Genomic DNA, 22,547 nt, shown 5'->3' with positions numbered 1-22,547 from the left:
ATTTGTTTAAATCCTTTCCAGAGCAAGCATGCTTTATGTTTCTTTGTTGTAAATCAGATTGAAGCAAGTAAAAACCGGCACGGAGGAAAGGCATCTACTTGCAGTTAGGATTAGGACAGCGTTAACCTCTTTTCCTTTGCAAGGGAAAATGTAACTTAAAAGAGTCTTGAAAGGTATTTTAAGCTGTTCTGCAAACATAACCAACACAGCGTGACTGCTTGTTCAGGCTGGGTCACAAATACAGTTATCTAGAATTTCATCTTAAAATGTTCTGCAGGTTTCTAGCTTAGCAGACTATAAATATGCAGAGACTGTGATTTATTACGGTGAATGTTCAGCCTCTATTATTATTCTATATATTAAAGATACATAGTTAGAACGGTAGCTGTTTTGTATGCTGGTAAACAGGAATTCTTAAAACCTTATCTGTAAAGCTATTTGTTTTGTGTGTTACGTCAGCGTCCTATTTACCTAAATCTGTCATAAATGCCTTCTGATACGCCTCTCTTTGACATGCAAAATATTGAAAATGAGAGGACTCCTCTCGCTGAGATTTTCGTCAATATGTAATTTTTCTGTGTTCATAACTTTGTGGTAATAACTGGAAAACCTGTAGTTAAACGTGTCTCAATTTCTCCCTCTTATTTTTCATAATCACCGCACAGAGCCTTTTGTGCTCAGAGGTGTGATTAGACTTAACCTGCCGTCGTATCTGAAGAACTTTCTGTACAAAATATTATACATTGAGTAGATGTTAGGTCTGACTGTGATACATAAATAGATATAAAGATGAGTTGCCCTGTCGCCAAAGCTCACTCCTGATAATTTTTTTTTTTTTATGTTTTTCAACAGGAAGACTGGAGAGCCCCCACTAATAAATGGCTGGATTCCTTACCTGGGGAAGGCTCTGCTTTTTAGAAAAGATGCTTTCAAATTCTTACTGGATCAGCAAAAGAAACTTGGAGATATTTTCACTGTACATATTGCTGGTGAGAAATGTTTTAGTAATTCTCTTGGATTTTCCATCAGTGATATTAAACAGCAATTCAGATGCTTAGTTTAGAATCTTACGTAACTAAAAACATTATTCTGTAGCACAGGACACAATATGTTAAATTCAAATGTATTATAATGTCATAAGTATCCACAGGATTTAATTTTGAGTATGTGTATTTGTATGTAGCTGTAGGTATACATGCATATCAACAGAATTTGTAGTGTAATGTAGGAACACATCTAAATGTGTATTGCTTTTTTCCTAAGGAAGGCAGAACTAACATCATCTTGACACTGCACAGAAAAAATATCAGATTAAATTTAGAAAACACTTTAGAAAAAAAGTGCAGGATATGTTCTCACACATTCTACAACTGGTTGACAGGAACACAAGGGAATGAATGACACATTGACTCAGTGATACAATCAGGACTAGAACACAGAAACTTCCCATTGCCAGTCTCTTACTCTGATCGTGCTTGCGGAAAATAACAATATAATAAAGTATGATACAACCTTGCTGCTTTCTGTATTTATAGCTGTTTTACTACACTAGCTTGAATACAAACGTTTGAGTGATTTCACGTAGATGCTTAAAAGCATAAGGAAAGCACAGAAGGAAACTGGATTTTTGAATGAAAACTAAATATATAAATTTAGTTATATACCTGTGTGTATACACATACACACTTTTTACTAAAATCAACTTAAAATCAACTTGTTTCCTTTGTTCAGGAAAAGATAAACTCTTACCTGACAGGGTCAGTAGAATGGAGCTTTTGCCCCTCCTGAAAGCTGAGATCCTTGTTCAAATTATCAGTTTTATAGTTGCATCAATTATTATTTCAGAGTCCTCTACCCCACTTTTAGCTATCCTTGCATTTTTAAAGAGTTTCAAAGAAAAATGAAAGTACAAAGTTTGCTTTGTAATTTTTTTGACGGTGACATTATTTTTAGTTTTCCATTTAATTATTTTGCAATACAATTTTTTTCCTTCAAAAATCAAGTAATTTGCATGCAGTATGTTTAATTAATAAATTTTTACTCCCTCTTATTTTGTTCTTTGTCTTTTAGAAGGGCATTCTTACTGCTGTTAATCGTGCTTTCTTATTCATTTGTGTTGTTTTTTTTCCTTTGGAAACTGGTATGTTTAGATATTTCTGTATCTTGAAAATGAGTTCATCTAAAAGACTAACTTTTTTGTGAAATATTCTCTTTTTTATTGTTGATATACATTCATACTACACACAGTAATGGCTTCTTATGAGTCAAAATTAATAATTATTGAAAGACTCAGTGCATTCAGAAAAGGAAATGCAGTCACGCTTGAGAATCCGTAATGTGTTTAATTAATTTTTTTTTTATTTTTATTGTTTTGTTTAAGACTGTATTTAGAGATTTGTGTCTTTCAGCAATTTGTGAACATAATGTAGTTTAACTAATTTCTGTTGGCACAATAAACGGAATTCCTTTTCTACTAATCTCCCTCTGTTTAAGTATTCTGAGGAAACCTTCGTTGATGCAGGTTAAAGCAAACAGAGTGAGTTATGGATGTCATTTCAACCCTACGCAGAGAAGTCTTTGATTCTGTGAATTGGTTGTATCAGAGATGCTATCTTGACTTCTCTCTTTTCCAGTCTAAAAATACTGACCATCAGGACTTCACTAAGCAGAAACAGCCTGTCAGCCACAACTCAGAAGGGAAGACGAAGCTAGTTAGTAGCTCGTATCCTGTCTTGATGTTGAGATGTACAGGCTTTCTGTGCATCTCTTTGATTTGACTAAGATGATGTTTGTATGCTCAGCAAACATAACGCAGCCGGCTGTGTATGTACTATCATTGTTTTCCCCCCCTGGTGAGGGACTACAGGTCCTGTCAACAAATCCTATCAATATGTATTGTTCTAATTATTGGCTCTCAAAGTAGTTCATTTGGAAAATGTGGAACGATGCTTGGAGTTTCTGGCATTGCCCCGTACCGGTAATGCGATTTCGCTGATTGTACTTTCCCATGTGATGAGCAAATGATTGTCATACCTAAAAGTCGCAAGGGACATGGATGTCATCTTAATAAAGAAATTAAAAAGCACATCTTTCTATGAGAAACAATGTAAATTCCTGACCTGTCGCAGAAAATAGTTCTCTAATTGGTTTTGTGTGGTGGTGCAGCAGAATCGTTTTCCCCAAACGTCATACCGGCGAAGCACTACTGTACATCATTGTCAGCAGTTCAGCAGAATCTTCCTAATAAGAAGACGATTACGTAAAAGCGATAGTCTTCAGAAAAGAGAAAGAGAGGAAGAGAAAAGAAAAGAAAAGAAGAAGGAAGGGATGAGAGAGAAAGCTCCCGAGTCTGTTGTTTTTAGATGGTAGTACTTCCTGGCTCAGCCTTTCTGCTTGCTAAGGATCAGCAGCGTAGGCAGGCAGCTAGGTAAGAACTTAACGATCTTGAAGCAGTTTTGTCACAGTTTCCCGCTCTAAACTTTGTCTCCTTTTCCTGGTACGTTATTAGAAATGACAGTGGGCATTGCAACGCCATCTATGAGATTGTCTGACTCAAATCTTAATAAAGTAATCTGTCTTCCGGTGCTTTTGCTGAGCACACATGGCCTTTTTTAATTCTGCTAATAAGTCATTCTTATCTTTTAAATCATGACACGCCTACAGTAACGTACCACATTTTTCTGTCTTAGGCAAAAGGTAATTTTCATGAGCTTACAAAGCTGAAGTCTGCTGCAAGCATTACTGAAATAACATCCATCATTATATGGCATATGAAACGCTTGTCTTTCATCATTAGCATTAAAAAGCTCCGGAATGCATTATTAGAGTAATTTCTTAACTATCATACAAATACTGGCTTCTGTGCTCAGATTTACCAAAGTTGACAATTTTCATATTTTTCACATCAATCTTCTATTTCTAGGAGAGTTTATAAACTAAATGGAGATAACCAGGCTATTTGCAGCACGGTTGTAATGCAAACTGAAGGATTGGACAAGGAGTATAAATTTTCTGTATCCATATTAAAATAACTCAGAGGGCTTTTTACAGAAACAAGTATACATCTATTACTTTGACTTGTTTCTATTGTACTAAATAAAATAGCTCTGTGACTTAAACTATTGGGATTTTCAGTGTGACATTTCTGTATGGACAAGTCTACTTGCTCTTTTATGCCAAAGGAATTTTTTATATTCTAACAATGACAGGCTTTGTCCCTAGTGGTTTCTTTATAAACATGTTCAATATTTAAAGCTTCCTAATTTGGAAAGCATGTGGCGTGCCTCCACTTTTGGCTGATCTGTCATTTACCTTTACGAGTACTCTGATGGAAAATCATGAGCATCAGTATTTTGGTACTGTTTTAGAAAAGACCACTGCAAGAGGTAGTTCTTGGCATTAGCTGCAGTGGAATGGTATTGGAGGGGAGGGGCAGCTGCATTTTAAAATACTGCAGAGTAACGAGAATCTTGAGGAAGAACTTTGCATTTGTTGGTATTTTACACAAGCAGGGATGTTAAGTGGGAAGAAACCTCAACTGCAGAAACAAAATTATCTGAAAAGCAAAATTCATGGCAGTATTGATGATACCTCAAAATGGTATATTGAGGTCAGAAAGTTTGGTTGTTTGCTGTTAAGTTCTCAAAGTCTGCTTAGGGCATGGGAGGTGTTGGGGCATGAGTTTGTAATTGTCATCAGTATCTTATTGGGTGGAAGGCACTGGGGCAAACCTGTGGTGCTGCATCTGTGTGCAGGGCATGATATTAATGTCTGTAAGCACTCGTACTCTTGCAACAATAACTTTCTAACTGCAGTTAATTAGTCCGACATTTTAGTCTTTTTCTAACAAAGAGATCTAAAATTGGGAAATGGTTTTAAGTTGAGGGAGGAGAGATTTAGGTTGGATGTCAGGGGAAAGTTCTTTACAGAGAGAGTGGTGAGGTGCTGGAACAGGCTGCCAGAGAGGTTGTGGATGCCCCGTCCCTGGAGGTGTTCAAGGCCAGGTTGGATGGGGCCCTGGGCAGCCTGGTCTGGTATTGAATGTGGAGTTTGGTGGCCCTGCATGTGGCAGGAGAGTTGGAGATTCATGATCCTTGAGGTCCCTTCCAATCCTGGCCATTCTGTGATTCTGTGGATCCTCTGTGAGGTACATACACAAGCTGCCTTTGTTATAGAGGGGTTCCACTATTCTGACTATAGAGACATTGCATAAATACAGTAACAAAGTATTTTGTTTTGTGTGTTTACATATATCACCAGCTTGCAATGCTATGGTCTGGAACCCAAGCTGATTCTACAAAATGAATTATATTTTGGTACATACTTACTTTTTGCTACCAGGAACCTGATGAGAATAATAAAAATAAGGATCTGTACTATTCAGTTTGTCAGAGTTTTTCTTTTCCAAAGTATGTGCTAGTGTTGAGGGAATTTTGATTTAAAATTATTGCTGAAATAGTTTGTTTGTCTGAAAACCCATTTGCAGAAAATTATTTTCTTGCTTAAAAATGATAAGAATTGATGTGTGTTTGCTAAGAGTCTGATTAAAGATCACAAAGAAACTCATATTTTGCATCAGAAATAAGCAGATGGTGGACAGATGGTTTAAATTAATATTAATTAAAAATCTTAACTTAAATTGTTTACCCTGTAAACGCAAAGTTAGGAAGCCAGCTTTCATCTTTAGGGTTAATAACACTCCAAGTCTATTTATTAAAAATCACTCCAATGGGCATTCTTTCCAAGCTTTGATCACAAAGATGGTGGCCTCAGTGAAGAGTGTGCAATTGTGAGAAAGCTGGGGTGAGAGGAGTGCAGGGAGAGCAGTGCTGGGACTCTTCACAAAGGCTTGGGAATATCCTGCAAGAGTTAAAAAAAATTAAGGGGCTAAAAATTTATAAGAGCCTTGGAAAGGAAGAAATGGTCAGGAAAATGACTGGGAATTGAGGATCTCTTTATCAGGCTGATTTCTTGCTCTTCAAAATTGATTTATATCTGTAGTTTGTTACATTACAGTAAAGCAAACTACATGAGTACTTCAAAAACCTTCACACATTGTTGAGAAGAAGGGGGTCAAATTCTGTTTTGATTTTTTCCTCATGTTCCCTTAGTTTCACTGGGATTGCAGGGAGTGTAAATGGCATGAAAATTTCACCAGCTGGTTATTATTGCAAAGAAAGTCCAGAGTGCACCCATCTTTGCCACAGAGCAGGATGTGTATGTGCAAGTCAGGATATGGAATAACTATGATCATTCAAATATCACTACATGGTAACCATGGATACTTGTTGACATTTTTAGTGGTAGTGACTACTTTATCTCAGGACATCTGTCACAGAGCCAAATTTGGCCCTCAGTTAAGCATGTAGCATTCCCATTAAAATCAAAGGAGATTTGTCCCTCTAGTAAGACAGAATTAGACTGTAAGTATGATAAGCTTTGATGTTTTCTGGGTTTATAGCTAGGATATTTCACAGAGAATGTGTACATTTTAATGCGTACCTTTTTTCCCTAATGCACCTGTCCCTGCAAGTTAAGAATCTAGAGCTCTAAATTTAGACTTAACATGGGAATCACCCATAAAGAGTTAAGGCTTAGTTGAGCTTTGGGAGTATTAGCATTTTGATTCATGATAGTTCACCAAAATGTTCTTCATTAGTTTACTTTAAACTTGGGGGAAAATTTAGATTTTTTTTCTGGTATAGGCAATTTCAAAAGTCATCGTACCATGGCAGTGCTGTACCTTACTATCCAAAGCTGGAGAATCTGCTGTAGAGCTCCTGAAGTGCATCAAGAAGGCCATAAAGTTTTCCATGCACTCTGACACAATGAATGACCGTGCCAGGTCAGTGCATACCCCATAATGGCAAGCACTGTAAGAATAAGATCCTCTTTTGTAAGCCAGGGCTTCAAAGTCAGATTCCATTGTGGTCATTTTACTGATACTAAGCAACTTCTTAGCAAAAAAAAATTGAGACACCATGAAAGGAAAATACAGATGTAGCTTTAAATGTTGGGGCTTTACAACATGCAATTAAAACTATTGCCAGCAGATTTTCAGTCTAGATGTCATCTCCTTGAAGAAAATCTGCCTAGGTAACAAGTTTTCCACTTCAGCCTCCCTCATACACTTTCCTCTATGCAGATGAAATATGAAATCTCTTAGTGCTATTAAAAAAAAAAAAAAAATTACAATGCTGCTATGATCCCACATTACATTTCATAAATGTAATATCTGGGGTAGTCATACTGGGGTAGTAACTGATTTATTCCAAAGTGCCATAATTGCAGGTCACACCCTATTGTTTCCAAAACCAGTAGATGAGTCCACAATTGAAATGTGTTTTCGTGCTGATTTTAGAAGTGCTGTGAAAGTACATGCAGGTGAAATCCTTACAAGGAGAGTAAGTATTGTGTTTTCTTCCAAAACTAAATACAATATGTTGTATCTTCCTTTTGGTTTTTTTTTTCTTTTTTTTTTTTTTTCTTTTTTTTTTTTCTTTGCAAATCTCCTCACAGATCTTTTCTTTGGCAATTTTCTTGATGTTCTTCCAGATGTTGATGGTACTTATTTTCAGTTATTACCTTTAAAAGCATCAGAGTACAAAGCCACGTGTCTGTTTTTTCTTTTCTTCTATTCAGGCAGATATATTACCTTTATCATGGACCCGTTTCAATATGTTTACGTCATCCGAAATAGCAAACAACTTGAGTTCCACGAATTTGCTGATAAGATGGCTTCCAAAACTTTTGACTACCCAGCTTTGTCAAGTGTAAAATTCCCCGATCTCAAGGAAAACCTGCACAGAATCTACCAGTACCTGCAAGGCAAGCCTTTGGAAATAATTTCTGACCACATGATGAAAAACCTTCAGGATATATTTGAATGGAAATGCTCACAAGCAACAGATTGGGAAACAGAAAAAATGTACAAATTCTGCTGCTCTGTAATGTTTGAAGCCAGTTTTGTAACACTATATGGAAGAGTTCCTGCTGCAGATGGCCGCAAAGTTATTAGTGAAATCAGAGACAAATTTATCAAGTTTGATGCCAGCTTTCCCTATTTAGCTGCAAACATACCAATTGAGTTGCTAGGAGCTACCAAGAAGGTTCGGAAGGAGCTTATACATCATTTTTTACTTCAGAACATGACAAAATGGCTGGGAGGGTCAAAAGTGGTCCAAGCCAGACAAGATATATTTGAGAAATATGAGCTGCTTGGAGATTATGACAAAGCAGGTAGGAAACTTATGAATGATAGCTTGTCTAAAATAAAATAATTTACTATAGACCTTTGAAATAAAAAGGCAAAATGGCGACCTTGAAATTTTTTTATGTTCTTTCTAATTGGCTAATGATAAAATGTTTTACTCTGAAACAACCCTCTATGATAATTGATTTTTTTTTTGTGCTGAGGTGGTAAAACAAGATACTTAATGGTGATAATGAGAAAGATTATAACTGAGCTGCATTTACTCCCCTTATTCCCCCCCACCCCCCCGACATTACATTTCAAACTATTCTCATTAAGCAGAAAATTAGACTTCAGAAGCCTATTGGTCCTCATTAGCATTCACTGATCCTTGGCTGGGTCTGTGTCCTAACATCTTTTAATTAGCACACTGCAAATCTAATCAGTGTAATAAACGCTATTAATCTTCCTTTTCACTTATTTTCTCCCAGCACATCATTTTGCCTTCCTGTGGGCCTCTGTGGGAAACACGATTCCAGCTACATTCTGGGCCATGTATTATCTGCTGCGGCACCCAGAAGCTCTCGCAGCGGTGCGTGACGAGATTGACCATTTGCTGCAGTCAACAGGTCAGAAGAGAGGGCCCACGTATAACATCCACCTCACCAGAGAACAATTGGACAACCTGGTCTACCTGGGTAATTTATTTTTATCTGTTAGCAAGAGAAGAGGGTCTCTCCCTGCGAACTGGGTTTATCACTCATTTCTGTTTACTGAGAAGGTGGAGGACACAGCTGCCTAATTGACATAATAACACCCATTTACATCAATTATAAATTATGTAGTTTATAGCTGTAGATACTCTCATTGCATGTAAACATTAAAGCCTAGGTAATTAACTATGCAAGGTATGCAAAAGGCTAAATCGAAGCTTTGCAATTATTTGAAAAAAGTTGATGCCTATTAAGTTGCTTGATTCTGAGCATCTGCCGAAGTGTTAATGCATTTCAAATACTTCAGCATGGTACTGCCAAGAAAGACCCTTTTCTGAAATTAAAGTAGGGTAATGCATTTAAACTGCAAATGTAATTTTTTCACAAGCGGTTTCTTTCTTTTTCTCTTCCTAACGTGATAAAAAGAGTTCTAAAGCAGGCTTCAGCATAGCTATGCCTCTGAACTAAAGAGAAGAACTAAAGCTTTCCAGATGAGAAATGGCATTTTGAGTACTGAAAGCAGTACCTTGATTCAAAACAGAGAGGGAGATCCAGGTCTCCCAGTTGTAGACCAATGGCTCACAGAAGGACTCTGGCCAGTCACATTGGGAAGTTGTATTCTGGGGTTGGATGAGCCTTCAGGGCCCAGTGGTTTCACTTCACTTCCTACTGCACAGACACTGGTCAGATGAATGATGAAATTAGCCTGGGGGAGGAGAGAGGAAAGTATTCATAGGTGTGTGTAGCAGGGAGCAGCCTAGCTTCAAAGCATCTGAAAATCCTCGTAGGTAGTGCTATCAGAATAGACAGAAGCTCTATTAAGGCATAAAGGGTGAATATCCCGTTTGTTTGAGATGCTGACAGCAATCCCCCGATAAAGCTGAGCATAGCTCTGTGTGTTTCAGTTGCTCCTGTCCTGACCTGGTGGTCTGCTCTAAAATGAAGCTGTTATGAGATGGGGTAGTAAAGCAGTGTGGGATCAGTGCACCTGGTGAGCATTTACATAAAGGATTCCACTTTCCAGTATGGCATATACTGAGAGCCTGTGGTTCAATCTGAATTGTCTCTCATGGCACAAATTTAAAATTGAGTTTGATTCAGCTACTTCTTATTAAAGCATTGTTGTTAACCAAATACAGTGTGGCTCTAGTAAGTTGGTTTCATCTGGAGTTACAGCTCTTTTGATGCAGATTTATCTGTAGTTGATGGAGAAGGCTTTTGATGATGGGAAGATATCCAATAACAAGAGTAACGTGACATTCTAAGCAATTCATGTAACTTAGGAACACAACAGACAAAATTTATTTTTTAATTGGAGACAAGAGGTGAAATTGGTAAGGGAAAAACAAAAGTACCCCAGAAGTGCAGGAATAAGAAAAATAAAAGCACAGAACGCACTAGAATCACCTGGTGAAAAATGGGATAAACGGTTTCCGACACTGACCATGTCATCCTCTTGCTGCTCCTTGAAACTGTCAAATGTCTCAGGATCATTGATACACTTGTTAAGAGGAAAATGCTGCATCTTACTTCATAGTATTCCGTAGTATTCAAGTTACACTTTTGTTAAATTTTATAATGGTGTTAAACATAATATGATATGTAAGAAATGATTTCAATTCTTCTGGCACTTAAGTCGTAAAGGGCTGGATACTGTCCCATAAAATAATAATATAGAAAAAAAACTGTACCATAAGAGAATTAAATTCATGCTTCAGTGGAAAGGAGAAAGGGATGGTTTTTTAGTAAATGTGTAGAAGGAACAAAGGTTCAAATTTTCATTGCTCGTGCAGCAGGAATTCCCCATCTCCACTGGCAGCTGTGTGGAGAAAGCCATGAGCCAACCCTGCTCGCACTTAGAGTACCTACAGCTTTCTGGCCGTGGCATATGAGAAGGAGCCTGTCCTCCTCCCTCTCTCCCTGTACTGACCTGCAGCACAGAGAAATGGGAATTTGTGTCCCTGTTCCTGGGTAAGGCAGCCAGGTGGGGTTCTTGTCTATTTATCACCTTGTCATCTCTTTCTCCTGTTTTAAGCACTCTGATTCCCCGTCCTCTTTTTGGCCTGCTGAAACAAGAGCCTTTTTTTGGATTCCTCATGCTATGGAGAGCAAGCAGGAATTGCTAAAAAGCCCTTCTGAGAGGCATTGTTGTTATTGTGGCCACGTTCATTGGGTCTAGGGAATGACATGTCCCAGTTTACTTCCAAATTCAAAACACAGGTATGTGGTTTAAAAAAAAAAAAAAAAGCTTTCAACCCTCTTGTCACACATTGTGGCCCTGATTATTTTCTTTCGATGGCATTTCTGGGGCAGCGCACCTCGTGTTGTCTGCTTAAGACTTTTCCAGCAACCAAAACACGCGTGCTTGTGTGCACAGAGTAACATACATTATTAGTCATTATGACTCACAATGGAGCTCTAATACGGTAAACGATACATGAGAACGGTCTGTCGGTTTTTATGGTTATAAGGGAAATGCACAGGGTAGAGCAGAAATATACTTAGTGCATGTGTAACGCTAGGCATGTTTAGTCAGTTCGTTTGTTCAGTATTAGTCCATTCATTTGTATGGTGAAGTATTCTTGCCCCAGGTCACTGCTGAATCCCGGAGATTTCCTGCAAAGAAAGCACAGCTTGAAAAATCGTTTTGTATAGACAAAAGGACAGGAACCCCAAAAGAGCTAATGCAGAGTGTGTAACTGTAACACGAGCAATAAGCATTAACATCGTTATTTGGGTTAAGGTAAATAAATATCTTTTTCCTGGAGGCAGCTGGGCAGTACCATGTAATTCTTAGGAAGATACAGATGTAGTTGTTTCCAGTTGTCATGTGTGTAGGCACACTGCTGTGCATGTGAGTTAGCGACCCCCCCCCCCCAAATATTTGCATACCCAATTGCTTTTTTCCTATAATGCACTCTAATAATTATAGTACCCTATTACCTGCTGTTAGTGTAAAATTAACAATCCATTATGCACAATAAGTTTTATAAAACATTTACAGATCGAGATCATGTTTAATTAAAATTAACTTGCCTATGAAAGCCAAATGCACTTATGATTCACAGTGACCTTTTATTACCTGCAGTCCCTTGTTTTGGCTGGATGATTGACAGCTTGCTGTTTGGCTACCATGTTGTATTTCAGCTGACAAGACTTTTCATTTTAACTCAATTTGCCTGCCTATCACAAGCTGGTGGCAGGCCAGGCTCAAGTCACCCAGCTTTGCCTCAGCAGCTTGCTCTATTTCTCATTAGTACGCATTTATTCAGTGGAAATTGGAAGACAAATGCTTGAAGGCATGTGAACTAAGTATAGCAAATTAGGGTTTAAAGACTGAATATTTATAAGTATATTGAAACAGTTTAAAAAAAAAAATCTAGAATGAATTGTAGACTGAGTGCTAGCTTTAGTATAAGAGGAATGAAGAGAGAAGTGGGAGGATTCTAAGAATAACAATACTATGAGATATTTCTCTCTCTCTCTCTCTCTAGAAAATATGTTAAATCTCTCTGACAACACCTTATCAAACAACAGCCTGGCTTCTTTATGTAGTGAGTGTACAGCAAAGTTTAGCATCTCGTGTGTGTAAGAAGGGGAAAAAAATGAGGGTCATGCTCATTTGCTGCTTGGTTATCCCTTGGTATGCTTTAAATTGCCTTGTTTGTTCGGCACAAGCACAGAAACAGATGTTGCTCTACCACGCTGGATAATTTACTGTACCTCATGGTGCAGAATGGAAGGCCTCCCAAGCTACCCAGCTGGTCTGTCAGCGGCGATGGCTGGTGTCTGCTCAACTATGACAACTGCAAGCAAAGGCTGCAGCTTTATTGTGCAGTTGTCATTCCTCCCAACGTATAGCCCCGGCATTTGGGGAAAGCTGACTGTCTCTTTTTTTAATGTTTGCCTGCAAACCAGTATAAGCTTCCATCCTCCTTTGTTGATCATAATGTGACTCATTACTTTTGTCATCTAATGATTATCGGCATGATCGCTCAGAGCTAGAGCCAAGCTCGCCTTCTACACATAACTGGTACTGGAAGGTAAAACAGATTTGTCATTTACGATCTGACCGCTAAGCCACACTTTGTGCTCCATTATTGTGATTAACTTCTGCATAAGATATGCTGCCCGATTGTCATCTGCGATCCGGCGGTGGGCACCGACTGCTGCGCTCTGCGAGAGGACGGCCCCCGATAGGATGTGACTGCAGCGCTGGTCAAGTTAAACACAGACCCGGTATTTCGCAGCAGCGCTGCAATAATTATTTTTCCTTTTTTGCTCTCCCCACCCCCCCCGACCCCGTTTGATTTCCTGGGTGAATGGTGCTGCCACATGCGTCACCGCCGTTTCCAAAACTGTGGCGTTCCGAGCTGTGCGTTTTGAAGGTTGAGGGCAGTCTGGGAGTGGAGGCTGGACCCTTCCTTTGTACCATGCAAAGTTTTGTTGCCAGAGCACTGCCAGTTGAAATCTATCGTGTCAGGTGCCTTGTGGCTATTCGCAGTAGAGGCCATATTCTGGAACCAGGGTTCTTCTCTGGCTTCGTCACCAACAAGCCGATTTGACTCTGCCTGATTATAGTAACGAAGGCAGTCCAAAAGAATATGCACAGACTCACTGTACGTCACATTGAATCACGGCGCTGGCCACACAGAGCTGACCGCAGCCTCATTTCTTTAGACAAATGCATGCTTAAGGAAAAACCTCTTGCAAGAAAGCATCCAGGGCCACTTTATTTGCTATGCATGCTGCACCAGATTTAATTTTTAGTGAAAGAGCATTTGTTATTATTTTTTTCAGCTGCATCTACACTGGGTAGCTACTGTCTCTAATAAGCTAACCTTTCGGGTGCAGCAGTTACAGCGCCTTGGTGAATGCTTAGAGAAGGCTTATTTGATATCCCCAAACATAAAAATGGGCACAAATGGATTGTTATGAGAAAATGAAACCCAATTTTAGGCTGTTTTTCAAGCTGAAGATTAGAAGGAATCCAGTCACATACAACAGCACCCATACACGCTGGTGGAAAAATAGTCAGTTTTGATTACAAAGTGAGAGATGCAGCCTTAGACAGGAGCTACATGCTGATATACATGCTATCAGAATGATTTATGCAAATTATGCATATTATTCCCAAAGGAATTCCTCCTCAAACTGCCAGGATAAATTGCCGGAAATTAGCCATAAAATCTGTCGTGCTAGGAGCAAAAGGTGAAGGCCACTGGGAAAGCAAGGACATTCAGCTTCTGGAGCTTTCCAGGATGTGGTGGTGGAGACAGAAACTGAGCTTCTCCTGTACTGAAAGGGCTGTGTTTTGTTTTCTCTTTGACAATTAAAAGTGTCTTTCTCTCTGAAAACTCCCAGGAAAATAATGAATTGCTTTCATTCACTTTGACCATAAGAGATGCTACCATTTGGCAATGTAGCTCACTGAAAACAAAGCAAATAAATTTAAAAATCCTCAGACTAGCAAGCGAAGTGTTTTTTCTAGCATGTAGTTGTGCCTCTACACCCAACAGCTTCTGAAAGGCAAGCTGAATAGCTCTGCGAATGCTTTCGCTGGTATTTGCTCTCAAGCTCCAAAATGAAAGGAAATGCACAAAGCATTCATGTCTTCTGATTGTGTTGTTTTCAACATGGTGCCTGAATAATGACTTTCCACCCAAAATCCGGAGCTGCCTCCAGCCGACACAGTTTCTCAGAACCATCAGCGAGAATCACATCGCAGTGCTCAGAGCCGCGGCCCCCGCCCTGCGGGACTGTTTAGTACCTTCTCATAGTGTCTGGTTCATGTTTTGTTTTGTTTGTGGCTTGGTTTTTTGTTGTTGTTGTTTTTTTTTCCTCCTTTAGCCTGCCCTACTAAACCTGTCGAAATGCAGCAGCTGCAGCCATGTATAACTTGCAGTCATCTCCCATATTTCTGATGCTTCCCCCCCTCCGCTTTTGTTTAATCACAGAGAGTGCCTTAAACGAGAGTTTACGGATGTGCTCATCTTCCATGAACATTCGCATCAGCCAGGAGGATTTTGTTCTCAAGCTCGAAGGGGATCAGGAAGTCAGTTTGAGGAAAGGAGACTGGATAGCCCTTTACCCTCAGATTTTGCACATGGACCCCGAGGTCTATGAAGATCCTAAGGTAAATGCTCAGCTGGTGCCGCTCTTCCTACTTCAGGCACATTGTGGCAGCCAGGCCTTTTGTGAAGGGTATTTTTGTTGTTTCTTTTTTTTTTTTTCCCTGCTGTTCCTTCTTGTGGAACAAATCTTCTGACTTTCAGATGTATTTTTGAGGGCCCTACAGGTCAAAAGATTCATGGCCTGAAGAGAGAAATATGGTGATGAGACTGACTGCTACTGCTTTCAAAGGAATTGACAATTGCACATTGACTACCATAAACTTTAGGCTAAATGTGGGTTTTGTTTGTCAGTGGATCATTTGATACCCAAGGAGGGCTGAATAATAGAAGGTGGTTTAAATAGCAAATAATGTGGGCCATTTAGCTAAGTGCCCCCAAAGCATCATTGACTCTCTGAAGCCCTATAATAGCAGTGACTTACTTGAGCCTTATGCTTTTTCACCTCTCTTCATAGGGATTCACCCCTTCTCTATCAATTAGTATAGCGTTGTGAACTTGAGACCGTAAAGCTGTTGCTCCACAGCGAAGCTCCGAGGGTAATTGTGTCATCTCCTTGTATTTTTCTCTGACGCTCAAGTTAATGAATATCAAAGACTCGAAATTAATCCACCCTGCCTCAGCCTTAATATGGCTTCAGAAGTTCACCACCTGCATGCAAATTAAATAGTCTGAATCTGCAGTAGGTTATTCCACTCGGTCGCTGTCCGTGATCCAGTGTGCCACGTAGGAAGCGAGGCTGTCCATAATCTGGCCTTTTCAGCTGTAGATATAGGAGCTTTTCCTGAATCACTCCTCATCTCCCTTAACCTAAGAAAGCAGCCTTCTCCCTACCATGCTGATTTCCATGTTTAGGCATGTTCACATGTTTATAGAAACCTCGTATTAGAGATGCTGTTCCCAAAGGCTCTACTTTTGGGGAATTTAAGGGTAAAGATGTGTATGTGGGATTGCAAAGGAAGAATGAGATTCAGATGCCTTGTTGGTGAAGGGCATCATCGTGTTGTACAGGAACCCTGCCAGAGGCGGAGGGGAGTTGTTGTGGTGTGTGTTAGAGTTAGAAGGAGCAGGATGTAGAGACAGGTATGATCACAAGAGCCATGAAAATGGAAATAATATCCAGTAGGACCCTGCTATCTGCTCTCACCCCAAATGAAGGTAAAGACTACTGATAAAATTAGTGATTTTAAAAAATAATCATGTATTGGCAAATAGTTAATTAATGCTTTTATCCTTAAAAAGTCACAGCTAACAAATAAGCTTTTTCTCATTTTATTCTTAACACTTTATTTTGGAGAACATTATTGATTTGTCAAAAGTCCATCTGTTTGTTTAGGTCCTAGACTAAAGCATCAGAGTGGTAGCTGTGCCCCCCTCCCTTATTCAATAATTGTAAGAATACATTACCATATTTCCATTCCTTGAATATATCTGCTTGGTATCAGTTCTGCTCAGCTTTCACAGTACAGCTTTAGTTCATATATTTTATCTTTTTGATAGTGAATGAGCAATCCACACATTGCAGTACTTTGATTTCAGCACATGGGCCCTCTCGAAAAGTGGGGAAATCAGTGTTCTGTTTGGTTCTTAAAATATGCAGTGTGCTTTCAACAATAACTACTGAAGATCAGATAGAAATGGAGAATGAATTTTTTGAAAGGTGCAGTCTTGAGCTTGTCATGTATTTAGGGAAAACTTTCCTGGGAAAACAGGCAGCTTGACGAGATAATTTTGTAGCGATGCTTTTCTCCTGGATACATAAATTTAAGAGCTATCAAGTTATCTTCCGCTTTGGCACCATATTGTATATGTGTAAGCATATATTGTTGACCTCTTTCTCCACTGAAAGTCTAAATAAATGAGTCCATTTTTGTAAAGTGGATAAGTAAACCTGCAAATCACAGCACAGTTAAGAGCTCAGTAAACGGAACTCTGCAAATTCCCTAGAATGAAAGAAAAGGAAACCTTGCAGGAAACCCTACAAGGGGGCTTCCCAAACAAAGCTAAATACAGGACATGACAGAGTGAGACTTATACAAGTCATAGGAGATTCCTGTTTTCCTAATACAGTGAGCAGACCATTCACAAAGAACGTTATCTCCAGTTTCTTCACATCTTCCTCACCACAATTGCCAGTCTCCCTTCCAAGAAGGCTTCGTGCCTGGCTGAAATCCCCTTTGTTGTCAAAAAACTAGCCTTTCTTTAAAAGCAATCTCACTAGCTCTATAAAAATTATCACAGCCTAATGGCCCCAACAACACAAGCGTGATTTTGATATCACACGTTTTCTGCTTTTTCAGTTCCTTGCACAGCACATTATTTTTTGTTAAAATGAACTACAGTTTTCAGGTGGCTCTTAGGATTGTGAGAAAGCTTGCGAGAAAGGCTTGGCCCTGTGTGTGTATGTGTGCAATACATCCATTCCCAATAGTTCCAGACAGCAGGAACTGCTCCTGTGGAAATGCTCCTGTGAAGTGAAGGGCTTTGGGTTTTTCTTTTCAGACAGTTACAGTTCTTATCTGACAGTGCTTTTTAACATCAGTGGGATTTATAATTCAGGAAGAGATTCTTTTTTAAGGAAGAGGGGGTATTCTGGGCTTTCACTTGTTACTGTGCTCCTTCAGATGACGCAGTAATTTAGACACAAAAAAAAAAAAAATGCTTCCTTTCACAAAAACTGAAAAGAAGTACTTCCCAGTGAAAACACACATACAACTGCCTTTAGCCTTCTGGGAGATCCAGGCCCTTGCCATTTAGAGAAAAAGGCTCCTGGTCATCAACATCCAAAGTTGTATTCCCTCCCTTCCCCTTGTCCCTTTCTCATAGGCCACTTCCCCTGCTGCTGTTTTTCTTGTCAGCCAGACCCTCAGTGTGTGGTTTTCAGAGCTGTTAATCTAATGGGTAGATCAGTATCAGTGTGTTTTATCATTGTGTTATTTGGGTTTTTTTAATCAGTTGAGGTGGTTTCTGTCTGACTGACTTGTTCCCAGCCAGCTCCAAATGGCTGCTGCTATAGCAGATGTATGCAAAGCAGGACAAATGCTAATGAGTGACCATAAGCAAGAAGTGTCTGTCATTTTTATTCAAAGCATGCAGGAGGATTTTGTAAGTGGTTAATTTGCCGTTGACTGAGTGAGGGTGCCAGATCTCCTTCATTCAAAAACATGAATTATCTCTAAACAGTGATCCTGCTGCTGGAAAATAGTCAGAAAGATGTTCAGTTTATGGAGTGCAAGTTACAAACTCAACCTCAAACCTCACTTGAAAGCACATTCTTTTTAATGGTCAGTCACTGGCAGTTCCAACTTTGCTCACTGATTCTGGAGCAAGCCATGTGAAGGTCAGATGTGGCAAATTAAGCAGCAACGATCTCCACCCGAGGGGTAAAACTGGCTGTAAAGTATTGGGCCTGCTTTTTGAATAATGTGCATCACTGGGTGCAAAAAAAAATAAAGGATTTTGCTTTACCTTTCAAGGACAGGATCAGTATCAGTGCAGTGCATTAATTTATTCATAAGCATTTGTGGATTATCCTTATTCATGATGTATGTACCACACCAAGTACATATGATGCTTTACAAGAAATTGTCCTTCCACTAAGGTTCATTATCCCTGCTACAAAGCAGTCAAAATCTAATTGCAATCAATACAGGCCAGACACTGTAGTGAATGAGACATGGGAGCTGAAGGAGCTTGATGTAAAAAGGCTGAGCTAAGTAAGTGGATTTAAGTAGTTTTCTTTGCAGGGAAGAAAAAGGGAGTTAATGAAACTTCAGGGAACCAGCTGAAAAGGAAAAGCTGTCAGCTCCTTGTCTTCTGCTTTATCTTATTTTTGGGGTTTAAGAAGCATCGCAGTCATGCAAACAAAGCTACTCATGCAACTGTTTTGTTAGATATCTCTCACTCACTCTTTCTCTTTAATTTTCAGGAGTACAAGTTTGATCGCTACATAGAGAATGGCAAAAAGAAAACTACATTCTATAAGGCAGGAAGAAAACTGAAGTATTTCCTTATGCCCTTTGGCTCTGGGATCAGCATGTGTCCAGGGAGGTTCCTCGCGATGAATGAGATGAAGATGTTTCTTTTCTTACTTTTGGCTCATTTTGATGTAGAACTAGGGGAAAACAAAGCTGTCAGACTTGATAACAGTCGTATGGGCCTTGGTATCCTCCTGCCAGACACTGATATTGCCTTTCGTTACAAGCTGAGGTCCTTAAGAAATTGAACGATTGCCTCTGTGCCTTCTATTAATCTCTGTATCCTCTGTTTCCTCACTCAGCTTTGTATTTTTGGAAGTATTTGCTTTTACCCTCTCTGCTTTCAGCTCCTTCCTTTTTTTCTGAGGAGAAAAGCCCGTGGGCTGGAGGTAGATGACAGACACAGAGACATAAGAGCCTCTATTTGTCCTGCCCGTGTTCTGCTGAGGTGAGATGACAAGAACTTGGCTGAGTAAACCATCCCAATATGAAGGATCCCCATACTCTTGGCCATGAGTTCAGTAGGGTTTGGGGGAAGATGATGGCAAGCTGAATCCAGGCCATCACATTGGAAATAGGCTCAGTAGCCACATATAGGGAAATATTCTTCAGAAACTTGACAGTCCAGATGCATTGCAGGCCTACTGACAGAGCCAAAAGACCTCCTACCATCACTGTGCCATGATGTTCTCCCTTGTTGGATTGAGAAGTCACCAACCATCAGGAAGCATGACATCGTCTGCTAGTAGAAAAATAATAGTGTGAATGGGGGGTCTTAATTCTAGAGGGTGAAGGGATTTTTTAGAGATCATTATTCTTTGTGTTTACTCTGTTCCCTTTTATGGGTGTCTTAGTCCTTATCTGGGAGATGTAATGGAAGCTATATGGAATGGGGGTGATTTGCAAAATTTGTGATGTTTCCTGCAGCCAATTGAAGTCACAGGGGAGATTCTGTTGATTTTAATAGGTTTTGGATCAAGCTGAAATTACCTGTTTGGGTTTTTGAGCCAAAAAATGTATACTCTTCAGAGAGAAAATTTATGAGCTTATTTGAAATGATTCCATCATCTCAAAAATTACCTTATGTCTGTCTTACCATTTTACTAGTAGCATATCTGTGTGTTTAGTTTGACAATTTACTGTGTTTGTTAGTTTCTCCAAAAAGGCAAAAGAATGAGAGGGCTTCAAGGATAAGTGTAGTGTCTAAAACTGCTTTTTAATAGTATTTTAATGTGCCTAAACTGTGCATAAGCAGACTAGTGTGACCTCTGTTTGGAAACAGAATTATCTCTCTGCAAGATGGAAAACAGGCTCTTCTTTGGGCCCAAAATCTGAGCAAGTAAAAACACCAGGCAGCCACAGTAGTTGACTGCAGGTGGGCTGCACAACCTGCTCCACTGGGTGATCCTGTTTCAAACATTAATTTATTTTGCTGTGCAGTTTGCAAAATGTAAGATTTTAGACCCTGTCTCTCTCTAGTGAGATCCTCTCTCACTTTGGAGATGGAGGCTGTCCAGTCTCAATTTGCCGTGAGCATAACTGTTAGGGGAGACCAGCCATGTTTGTTGGCCTTGCTTTGTGTTCCCAAAAAATTCTGTTTGAGATACACCAGCCAAAGTTCTGCCCACATTGCCAGCTGGTGAGTAACAGTGCTCTACATGATGCTCCCAAATGTCCCGTCATCAAACATAGAAGTCAGAGTGAAAGAAAGATGTATAATTGCTGCAAGTGCAGGTTAGCCTGTGCAGTAAAGCCTAAATCTATTCTGTGCCAGAATTTGCAACTTGCTGAGTCACTAAACAACCACAGAACTATTACCCTTGTCTGGACACTGTCGGATGAACTACCAGCTCATCTGGAGTTGGAGTCTCCAAATGCGTTATTAGTCAGTGCAAAGCAAATCATTAAAAATATTTTTCTCATTGTCTGCATTCCTGTGTTTCAGAGTGTCCTGCTCTGACAGAGTTAGTGATGCTCAAAAAAAATTACCTGGCACTCTACTTCAAACAAGAGACACAAAGTTCTGCAAACTTCAGCTGGATTTGTCTTTTCCCAGTAGAGCATCGGAGCCACTGGTTCATTTTGAGAATTTTCAGCTGAAATCTTTTGTGCCTCAATCTTGCATGTCTTCCAAAATCAGAAATTTTACTTGTCTCGTAAGCACTTGGTAGCCTATAGATGAAAACTGCTATTTGCTTGCTAAAGTTTAGAATTATTTGTTGTTACTCATGTAGAAGACTGTTTAGTTATTCATGTAAAGCACCTATCCTAAATAAACATCAATTGAAAGGCTTTCAAACATTGGCACAGCCACATTCCAAATCCTCTGAGTAGGAAATCATGCTTTTGTGAGATGGATATTTTCTCTTCATATGTAATATCAATAATGCCTACAGTGTTGGTGTACAGTTACATTAAATGGGCTTTGCGGTTGATTAAATGCCTTAACTTTGCTTCAACATTTAATCAACACCAGAAGCTGATTATTGCTTCTTGTCACAGAATAAAATTTGTTTTTATGGAGAGATTCTTGCATTCAAGTTACTTACTGCTGTACTTACTCGGTAGGAGTTACTCTGAGTTATTTTGTACTCAGCCATAGCTCACAATTCAGTTTGGACATTAGAGCCTATTTTATTGAGAGAGGATACGCTGATATCATTACACTGTTGACAGTATTACATTATTGTTTAAGCTGTAGAATATCTCATACCACAGTTAGGATAAGTCTTTCTTTGGCATCCAACTTTGAAAAAAACGTGAAGCAACTGCAAAAATAACAGTAGATTTTTGTTTTAAACATAAGACTTGTTTTTTTTTTTAATGGCAATCTATTTTTAGGATTTTGAATTAGTATAGCACAGGCTGCAGCGTAATGTAGTGGGACACTTTTGTGCCAGAAGTACATGCAAATCATTAGTAATTTCAGATTAATTGCTAATCAGTTTGTAGAGTATCTGTTTTGGAATTAAAAGGAGATCTAGATTGCTTCTACACCAGCAAATTAAAGTTGTAGGCCTCTCTTTTTCATTTTAAAAAAAAAAAGAAAAAGTAAAGAAACAAGGCGTCAAAGTCCTTCTGGGAGCTGAAGGAAAGCTCTGTGAGAGCACTCAGAAGCTGTGCCTCGGAGTTGGAGACCACACCTCACATCACACAGGATGACAGGGCTTTCGTGGTATGAAGTCAGCCTGTTGCACTTTTTGCTCAGGAACCAAAATGACAGAACTTGGAGCAAGGCCTGAAGCTGCATCCCTGATGGATGGCTTTTGCTTGAGAGCAGTGCATCACTGAGGTGGGACCTGCATCCTTTTGCAGGCACGGTAAGGCTCAGTGCTTTAAAGTCAGTGTTAGAGCAGGAGAGAAGAAGCATTAGGCCTGGTCATCCTGCTGTTTCACAGACTCTGCAGCTGAGCAGCGACCCGGTGAGTCAGCAGCCGGCTGACTGGGAGCAGCTTGTTCTCCTTGGAGCAGGGAACAAGGTCCGTGGTGTTGGTAATTCCTGGTTGATAAGCAGCAAAACGGGACAGGCCTGCAG

At 39.5% G+C, this 22,547-nt stretch overlaps 1 protein-coding gene across 4 annotated transcripts in view; it reads left to right on the top strand.

The window, feature by feature from the left end:
- LOC128090793 (cytochrome P450 7B1) overlaps nt 1–21,537 on the top strand; it is a 121,124-nt gene extending 99,587 nt beyond the window's left edge. For all 4 annotated transcript variants that reach the window (XM_052703399.1, XM_052703400.1, XM_052703401.1 and 1 more), the window contains exons 2-6: nt 853–989; nt 7,642–8,238; nt 8,683–8,889; nt 14,862–15,040; nt 18,964–21,537. In XM_052703399.1, coding sequence (XP_052559359.1) covers nt 853–989; nt 7,642–8,238; nt 8,683–8,889; nt 14,862–15,040; nt 18,964–19,260 — 1,417 coding nt within the window. In that variant the 3' untranslated portion in view covers nt 19,261–21,537. The remainder of the gene's footprint in view (nt 1–852; nt 990–7,641; nt 8,239–8,682; nt 8,890–14,861; nt 15,041–18,963) is intronic.
- The last annotated feature ends 1,010 nt before the right edge of the window (nt 21,538–22,547 follow it).

Source organism: Tympanuchus pallidicinctus, unplaced genomic scaffold (assembly GCF_026119805.1).
Source record: "Tympanuchus pallidicinctus isolate F22 unplaced genomic scaffold, pur_lepc_1.0 scaffold5, whole genome shotgun sequence".
Lineage (NCBI taxonomy): Eukaryota > Metazoa > Chordata > Aves > Galliformes > Phasianidae > Tympanuchus > Tympanuchus pallidicinctus.
The sequence above is the reverse complement of the archived record's forward strand: the minus strand, read 5'-3'. Positions and strand labels throughout refer to the sequence as shown.